Source organism: Oreochromis niloticus, linkage group LG11 (assembly GCF_001858045.2).
Source record: "Oreochromis niloticus isolate F11D_XX linkage group LG11, O_niloticus_UMD_NMBU, whole genome shotgun sequence".
Lineage (NCBI taxonomy): Eukaryota > Metazoa > Chordata > Actinopteri > Cichliformes > Cichlidae > Oreochromis > Oreochromis niloticus.
In genome coordinates this window covers 16,257,665-16,267,264 of record NC_031976.2, presented here as the reverse complement: position 1 = coordinate 16,267,264, position 9,600 = coordinate 16,257,665, and the positions used below count along the sequence as shown (strand labels likewise).

At 36.6% G+C, this 9,600-nt stretch overlaps 1 protein-coding gene across 1 annotated transcript; it reads left to right on the top strand.

Moving 5' to 3' along the window:
• The first annotated feature begins 1,139 nt into the window (after positions 1-1,139).
• Positions 1,140-2,820, top strand: LOC109194177 (urokinase plasminogen activator surface receptor-like). Its single transcript, XM_005466225.2, has 5 exons — positions 1,140-1,221; positions 1,496-1,615; positions 1,690-1,833; positions 2,241-2,351; positions 2,467-2,820. Exons 1-5 carry the CDS (start codon positions 1,176-1,178, stop codon positions 2,667-2,669), a joined length of 624 nt encoding a protein of 207 aa, XP_005466282.1. The 5' UTR covers positions 1,140-1,175; the 3' UTR covers positions 2,670-2,820.
• Positions 2,821-9,600: the final 6,780 nt, after the last annotated feature.

Below are 9,600 nucleotides of genomic sequence, written 5' to 3'. Positions count from 1 at the left end.
TTAACAAAGTATAGTTAAAAGTGCAGAAGTGGTGAATGTGAACTGAAAGAGAGAATATCTCAATACATGTCCAATAAAAATGTATATTGACAAGCTGTCCGTGACTGTATTTCAGTTTTTATGTTCTGATAGCTTGTTTTATGGGATGAAAATAAAGACTGCTGTCTTTTTATGACCTTTGTACAAAGAGTTTAGTCAAAGTGTAAGTGAAAAGTATAGCATCTTAAACCAGTATTTCTGGTTTGAAATGACATACTGTACCTATTTCAAACACATAGAATGTGTGGAACAACAAAACACAAGTCTAACTTGTGTGGCCACTAACTTTCATTTCTCCTAAACCACAGCAAGCTTTGCTTTTGCTATTACTTTCTGCTTGACTGGGCAAGAAAAGAAACTTTCTTTGAGAACCACCACACAGTATGTTGGAATGGAATAAAACAACCTTATGGAGGTTTCTGTCTACTGTCTTATACAAAAATGAACAAAACATCGAGCACAGTCACATTATGATTGACTTTGTGTTAATCAGGTTAAATATGCATGTGTTATAATGTCAACATTATAACACATGCATAGAATTCAGTAAATTGAAATTTTTGTTATATTAGTACAGTTTATTTGCATGCCAGTTTTTGTACCGGATTTTAACTCATGAAATATCACTGCTCCAAAAACTAGTCAACCAACTTTTATTGTTGGACTAGCATGCTCTTTAAATTAAGATTGAGGCAACTATGCCAGCTTTCCAGGATCTCAGAAAAAGCATTACTGAGAAGCCCAAAGTCTAAAAAAGCACTTCTAATGACCTGTGTGTGTGTTCATAGCTAAGATGATTTATTTACAAATGGCACCAGAAATCACTGTTACCACCCCAAATGCCGAATTGAGATGGAGGTTAAGTCATTATTAAATTTTAACTTTATTCTAATTCAGCCTTTTGGAAACTCTGAAAATGTGCAATTAAATAAATGGATAAATAAAGGAAATAGAGACAATTAAATTTAGTTTCAGAGGCTTTCTCTAAAGTCAGGTTTTATCACTGCCAAATGCAGAATAAAGGAGTGGTCTGAAAGAGAAGATCACTCCCCTCAAGTACTGCCCCTTCTCATGAGAACTACTTATTACCTGAACAGAAACTAAACTAAAATTCAGTTGTTTCTGACCATCACGCAATGCATATCCTTGTGTTGATCCTTGGCACTGTGCTGCTTCCTGCAGGCAAGTTTTTAGTTTAGTTATTTCTTGTTTAGCCTTTTCTTTTCAAAGAAAGCACATACTAATTTTCACTTACAGATTTTCCTTTTTAATGCTTTTACAATGTGTTGTTACACACCAGTACACATTTGCCTACATTTACAAATTCATGTACTATTTCTTATACTGTTGTCTTTCTTTTAAAAAAATCTTTTTTATTTATTCCATTGAATGTTTTAGAATTTGGCCATGCAGTGCTGGCAAGAAAAGTCTATTTAACTTATCTTTGTTTTGTCAGCCTATGCATTGAAATGTTACGAATGCATACCAGCATTATCTGGAAGCTGCACTGAGACAACAAAAGATTGTCCTTCCAATACTCAGTGTGGTTCACTGAGAACCATTACATCATATACAGGTAACATGGTACTTAGTTCTTACTTTATTCTTTTTTGAACTGTTCTGTTTTCAATGGTTCCTCTTTGGTTGCAGATGGTTCAAAATCTGATGTTAAAATCAAAACGTGTGCTGGGGCTGAACAATGCTTCAATGGCTCAATCAACCTTGGATATCTCCAAACTGTAATTACCACCAAGTGTTGCACCTCTGATCTTTGCAACTCCCAAGATGCTCCCGGTAATTTGTATAATGTTTCTTGGTATTTTGAAATTGTACTTGGTTTTGTGGAAACTAAAATTTTGTATGATGAGCAAAAACTTAAGAAATTAAGTCAAATTTTACTGATTATGTGGAGAAATTTCTGGAGTGAGTCAGGAGGAAAATGTATTTTCCCTTAATCACTATGTTGATCTGAGGGTCTGAGGGCACAGTGACCCCATCTGTGTGAACTTTGTTAAAGAGTGTCTCATTGTCACAGACAGCAAAAGCAGTAAAACCTTTAAATATTTTAAAATGATCTCAATAAGTACAGAGAATAAGCATATTAATACCATAAATATATACTTTTTGTATATCTGATTTTTTTGGCACTTAGCTGCAATAAGCAGTGAAAAAAATATCACAAATATTTCTGTATTTAACAGCTGGAAGCATATCTTCTCCAAATGGGAAAAAGTGCTTCCAATGTGAAGGAAACAACTGCAATAAAACTCTATCCTGCAATGGAAATGAGGACTACTGCATCTCAGTAGCAGGTAACAGGCCTACTGTGTTTAGTGTCTGCATGTTTGTTCTTTCCTGCTCATAAGAACATTCAGTGATTCCTTGGTTCAAATTTGCAGCACAGTAAAATAATTTTTGTTTTCTCAGTTACTTCAGGAGATGTAACTCTTAAAGTAAAGGGCTGCGCCTCCAAGCTGATTTGCTCAAACACACAAAATCCAGAGATCACAGGAATCACTGGAGCAAAAATCAGCTGCTGCCAGGGTGACCTCTGCAACAGCTCCAGCAGTACAACTGCCAGTCTTCTGCTTTTTGTGACATCGCTGATCTTGTTGGTCTTGTTCTCTTAGCTGATGGAAACAACAGCATCATAGCCCAATTGTTCTTCTCTCCTTCAAAATGCTTTCACCCATTTATCACAAAGCTCTGAGAAAATAAAAATGTAAGGATTAAATCTAATTTTCACTTTTGAAACATAAATGAATAAATTTCTTAAAATTCTGTCTGTATTTTTGATTTTTGATAATTTCTAAAACTTTTTTGCACTGAATGAATTTGGAAAAGAATATCAACAAAATGCCTACATAGCACAGAGTTAGTGAAGGAAAATGTACTCATTATTCTTGTCTTGCAAACACATCTCATCAGAAGGTAACAGGCATACAGCGTTAAGTCAATCAGGTTTTGCAGGTTTGTTCAGTGATTCCTTTGTAAAAACTTACAGGTTCTCACCTTACAAATATGCCATAGAGACAATTTTATATAATCTTATTTTTTCACATAGGGACAGGACTGTGATTCAACTAATCTACACTTGGCTGACTTTTATCATAGGAATTAGATGCTGATTTATTGCTTTAGAGTATAGATCATTCTGTCCCTTAGACCTCATTCTGTTTATTTCGAGACAATTCTGAAGATATTATCTGAATCTCTAATGGACACATTTTGGTATACATGTCAGTTTAGACATAGATGTAGACTTTATTTATCCCACACTGGGGAAATTCAGAAATTCACGTTACAGCATCACAAATGTCAGGAAGAAAGAGTGATTCAAAGATATCTTAGAAAAAATAAAAATAGAAAAACAAATGAAAAATGGGAGTACTGGAAATTGTGCAGTGGGAGTGATAGAATATACGTGCGTATTTTAGCAGGTATCTATTGTATGTGTTTGTTATACAGTCTAATATGATCCTCCACATGCAGGTGATGAGTTTGAGTGTTGTCCATGATGGACATTTGCTTGGCTAACACCCTCCTCTCATTAACCTCCTCTATGGGGTCTAAGGGACTGGCCATGAGAGAGCTGGCCCCCTACAACAATTAAGTCGTTTCCTGTCCCTCTCTGTGCTGCTTCCAGCAGAAAATCGCAAACTCATATCAGCAGAGTTGTGATGATTGAATAAACTGCTAACCAGAGATGGGCAGTAACGCGTTACTTGTAATGCGTTACTGTAATCCGATTACTTTTTTCAAGTAACGAGTAATGTAAGGGATTACCATTACAAAAACGGTAATTAGATTACCGTTACTTTCCCGTAGGAACGCTGCGTTACTGCGTTACTAAAACCGTGAGTTTTTTGCCAGAATGTCTCATGATAGTGACGTAAGCGACTGCGACGTTCGTGACAACAGCTGTTCACAGATCAACTGTACTCTGGTTCTTCCATATTTTACATATTGTGTGGAAGTGTGGGGAAACACATATAAAAACACAACTAATCCATTAGTCACAGTACAGAAACGAGCACTGCGTATTATTCACAAGGCTGGTTATCTAGATCATACTCACAAACTCTTTCTTCAGGCAAAGTTACTTAAATTCCAGGATCTGGTTAATTACAATACATCCATAATCTTATACAAAGCCTTTAATAAACTTCTACCTGCAAATTTACAATCTATATTTGAAATTCGAGAAAGGGCTTATAATGTGAGAGGCTTTGGACAATTCAAATTACCCAGAACTCGAACAACCCGTAAAGGTTTTTGTGTGTCTGTATGTGGTGTGAAAATCTGGAACAGTCTGAGTTTACAACTGAAACAATGCAAAAATATTCATAGATTTAAATTTCTCTACAAACAGTTGGTCTGGTCACAGTATAATCAATGATGGTGTTAGTGTGCTCTGTAATGTCTGTTCTCTTACCATTGCTGGTATGGATTCCAAGGGGGAAAAAAAAAAAAAAAAAGTTTGTGTGTATGTATGTATATATATGTACATGTGTGTGTAGATATATAAGTATGTATGTATAAGTATGTGTGTTTGTTACTTGTAATTATTATTGCCTGTTACCTGTGGTAACACAATTTATAATTAATATATTCTGTATTCAGTTATGAAGGTTCTATTTGTTTTGCTTGGGCGTAGCTGCGGGAAGTTTATTGTTTCTGTTGATAAGTGAATATAGGGGTGGGATTTAATAAGTTTTCTTCATCCCACTCCTTTTCAGGTACATTTTGTTGTTTGTTTTTGTTTTTTGTGCACTTTATGTTCAACTTTATTGTTGTGCCTGAAATGAACAAATTAAAAAAAAAAACAAAAAAAAAACAATGGATAATATATCGAGTGCGGGAGAGAGTATGAGCATGCAGCGTTTAAAGCGTGGAAGTACTGACCTTATTTTGAGTTTGATTCCATAAAAAGTGACAAAAACATTAGCGTCCGTTGTGCGTGGGAAGAAAACTTCTTTTTACAGCGAAAAAAACCCATAAACTTCCAAGCAAGCACCGAGTGTACTACGACTGCAATGGGAAATTGACAGAGAAACTCGCGGAGTCTTCAACTGACCGCTGCAGCACACCTGCACCAGGGTAAACCTCCGCCTACCCCAGTCCTGCTTTACAGGTGAAAATAGAGCAACTAACCTTTGACTTTATTTATTTTCTGCTGTGTTTTACTTGCATCTATTTGAAAGAGTGAGTGTAAACACACAAAAAATTTTATTTTATGTGCTGGAATGTGCAGAAAATAGGTTTAAATGTTAAACAAATTTCTTCCAGTCAGAGAATGTTGCATATAATTTAATTTTTGCTTGATGCATAAAGTTAAAAGATTAAAACTAATAAAACAAGTTTTAAAAAGAGACATTTCCATTTGATTACATTTTGTATGATGGATTACGCAGAAAAAGTAGAATTGGGCTGAAAGATCTATCGCTTTATCACCTATTCAGGTTGTAAATCGAGTTTTTAAAAAGTAACTAAGTAACTAAGTAATTAATTACTTTTGAAAATAAGTAATCAGTAAAGTAACGGGATTACTTTTTTGGGGAAGTAATCAGTAATTAGTTACTGATTACTTTTTTCAAGTAACTTGACCAACACTGCTGCTAACATCCAGAGTGGCTGCATTAACAACAGAACAAAGGCATTCAAGTTTAATGCAATTCAAACCTGTCAGCCAGACATCATATCCATGTCACAAGTGTCATCCACAGCAGTATAGATTACAAATAAAGTTTAGGAAAGGTTCTTTGTCTGGCACTGAGCAACTTGTGAAGTTTCTACCTCTAACAGCCAGCGTGTAGAACAAACCTAATGACATTCACATAAAGCTTCAGTCAAGCAATTCTTTGAGGGTTGCAAAACTGGGCAGGTAACCTGCATAAAATGAAGCTGACTCAGTCCCCAATACAACTGAAAACCTGTGTGTTTATCACAACAACATAGCAGTGTTTGCTCAATATACTTTACGATTTGGCTTAGTGTGCATTCCAATAATTAACTCAGCAAGTGAAACAGCCTCACATGTGTTAACAGAGGGAGAAAATACTATTTTCTGAAGCACATTGTTTATTACAGTCAGTGGCCAGTAGGCGTCACTGTGGTGATCGGTTTAGGATTTCCAGTACAAGATTTCCAGGCTCTGAATAAACATGTGCATGATCACCTCACATAGTGAATCTGCACAGTTCCAGTGAAATCTGGAGCTGATGTGATCTGGGCTTGTTGCTTTTCTGGTCTTGAGCTTCTCCAGCTCCTTCCTCACATGATCAGGAGTCAAGGAGAGGATGGTATAAGGTGACAAAGGGGAAAGGCAATAATTAAAGCACAGAAAGATGAGAAGTGGAAGTGAGATATGGAATGATCAGGTTGAAGGTGGAGTGGTGTGACTGGTCATGGGGGCTATATGACGCAGATTCAAGTGGTGTGTAGAGGGTACATATTGACAGATGTGGTTGCGGGAGGGAGTGTTCTTTCATTATACACACTTTTTCAGTGTGCCAGTATAAAGATGGGAAGAAAAAAGAGAAGAACAGTGTGGGAGAATTAAATTCAGCTGATTTACTATAAAAAAAAATTCTCAAGAAAAGACTAAATGTAGCGTTTTACTTGTTACCCTACCTCTGGCCTGGATGGATGGATTGAGTTTTAGTGATTCTGTTAACAAATCAGTACTTCCATAGTGCTTCAACAGGTGGGCCACACGTTTAATCATCCAATGACATGTGATTTGTCTTCAGCAACATCATCCATGCTCAACTGCAGTATCTTCCCAGGCCAGACACAGGACTATCCGGGAACCAAGGTCAACATGTTCCTGCTTTCTGTGCAGGAAAATGAGGTGGAGGATATATGTAAAGTTTATCCTCCACATAAAAGTTAACTTTAAATTAAAGAAGGGAATACAGTCAATACTCCCTCTGCAAAATCTGATGCACTCAGTAGTTATTTTGTGTTAATATTGGACATTTCTAACTAATCTATACATGACCCAGATAACACTGAGTTAAGTCAATCCAAGTCATTCAAGTTGTGAGAATGAATCAGACTCAAAGCATTCAAAGTTTTATTGTTGACCTAACCTGCTTTTTGAAAGAAAGATTGTTTTGATGTCCATTATACTTCGGTTTTATCAGCTTTCACAGAATCACAGAAGAAGCACTCCAGAGATGCACAAAACTAGAAAAATCCACAAAAGCATTTCTAATAGCGTGAGTATTCATCACTAAGACAAACTAAATATTGCTATCTGTAGCATCAACTGCTGCTGCTCTCTTTGGGAGTGGACATCCTGCAAAGATCACTCTTGACAACCCAATGATGCAATAATGAAAGATGGTTAAATAATTTTAAAACTTTACCACAAACTCTTCTTACAAATGTATTGAAACTTTAAACATTTGAAAATATTATAGAATAGAAAATTTAAATAACTTGACTTTGTTTTATAATTATTATTTGTCACTGTCAAACACAGAAGGAAGGAGTGCTCTGAAAAAAGAAGACAACCTTTTGTCACCAGAACTGCTTATAACCTAAACAGAAACTAAACTGAAACTCACTTGTATCCGACCATCACACATATACGCATATTTGCTGATCCCTGGGACTGTGCTGCTCCCCAATGTCAAGTTTTTTGTTCAGTTATCTGTTCTTTAACTTTTACATTTCTAAAAAAGTAAGTACTGTAATTTCCAGTTATTCATTTTTATTTTTTAATGCATACATGCCGTATTGAACTGTTAGTTTTTTGTGTAAAGGTTTTAGAATGTGTCCATGCATTGCAGACAAGAAAAAATGATTTAACTTATCTTTACCTTGTAATATTTCTTGTTTTATCAACCTGTGCATTGAAATGTTATGAATGCATAATGGGACCCTCTCTGGGAAGCTGGACTGAAACTGAAACTGTTTTAGATCCATTACACTCACAGAGCACTCTACAGGCTGCTAACATGGAAACTTTAAATAAAAACAGCAGCATGTTTCATAGACCTGTCATTTGCTCTTTTGATTATCCACATTATTATCAACAGCTTCATCCATCCTGGGCGAAAACTGGTGAGAGAGACCATGCTGGGTTTCGTCGTTCCAGAGGTTTGGAGAAACTTGTTCCCTTTCTTTCATCACAGAAAGGTGTCACATGTTCTGTTAACCCACTGAGAGATGCACCATTTCAGAAACATCAGGAAGACTGAAGTTCATTGCAAGGATGAAGGAGGACTGATGATGTTCACCACCAGGTCTCTTACAGGGAAATCTTCTGAACAACACGATAGGCTTGCCCCAGAAGATGGATAAACCCAGCATTTCATGAACACTGTGATGGAGGCCGTTGCTTTGTGTAATGTTATAAATAGTTGGAAAATCCTCAGAGGCTCTGGACTTTTACATAAAGATATTATATTCAGTTCTGTAAAAAGTATATTTAAAAATATATGATCCTCTCTGGTTACTCTGGTATGAATGACTCTGAATCACTTTATGGTAAATAACACAGTATTGACAAAAAACGGTGAAAGATTTCCAGATTACTAATTTTTAGTTCAACATACAAGTGATGACCTTTGACCTTCATCAGGTTTTATTTAATTGTGTCAGAGAGAATCTCATGTGCTTTTCATGCAGCTGAGTACATCAAGTGTTTAAAACAGAAGCTGTACAGGGCCCTGTTTCAGAAAGCGGGTTTAGAAAACTCAGAGTTAAAAATGATACTCAGGGTTGAGTAACCCCGAACTGTCCAACTCGGAATATTCGGTTTCAGAAAGGCTGATAACAATTAATTCAATCAACGCGGAGTTGCTTTAACCCCAAGTTAAGCGCGCGCACGAGGATACATAAAGCCCTGGGGCCTGTTCTTCGTACCTCGCTAAGTAAGTTAGCCGGATTTGAATGTTGACGATTTCGCGTGATCTTGGATCGTTCGGTTCTCCGAAGCTCATCTGGGACTTGCTGTCATAGCAACAGATCCGTAAGCGTAAACCTGCTCGGGAGCAGGTTTACTTTATGTAAACAGGATTAGATCGCGGCCACTCAGGTATGTCCGCTGCAGTTATATGAAAGCAAGAGCGATATTTCGCCACTGTTGTACCATAAATAAATATCATCAATGTAACTAAAGATAATGCAGCATTTGATGCTTTTATTGATGTCATACAGATACATACAGGTCATTTCCGAAAAAAAGGGAAATGTACTATTAATCATTCTATGTCATGTAGTAGATCATGTCAGATGTAATTCATATTTTAGAGTAGTAATAGTAAATTACTACGTGCAATCAAGATGAGAGACCATGGCTATAAAAGCGAAGGTGGATTTGGGAAGTCTGTCGCAGCCATGTCCTGTCCGTTTGTACGCGAGCAAGGAAGGTGCAAGATTGATAAGGAGAGTTTACAGAATTTAGCGTATATTGCGGGATAGACAGGATCCTTTAGCTCAGCGCGACGGTGTGCTCATAGAGAGATATCGATTCTCCCGTGAGGGTATTATTTACTTTCTTCCTCTCTCTCTCTCTCTCTCTCTCTCACTCTCTCTCTCACTCTCTCT

What these genes read in the sequence shown, in the direction of transcription:
- LOC109194177 (XM_005466225.2), top strand. Translation starts at nt 1,176, where the DNA reads ATGCATATCCTTGTGTTGATCCTTGGCACTGTGCTGCTTCCTGCAG. An exon ending in CAACTCCCAAGATGCTCCCG is followed by an intron (nt 1,834 to 2,240) that starts GTAATTTGTATA and finishes TGTATTTAACAG; the next exon opens with CTGGAAGCATATCTTCTCCA. An exon ending in CTACTGCATCTCAGTAGCAG is followed by an intron (nt 2,352 to 2,466) that starts GTAACAGGCCTA and finishes TTGTTTTCTCAG; the next exon opens with TTACTTCAGGAGATGTAACT.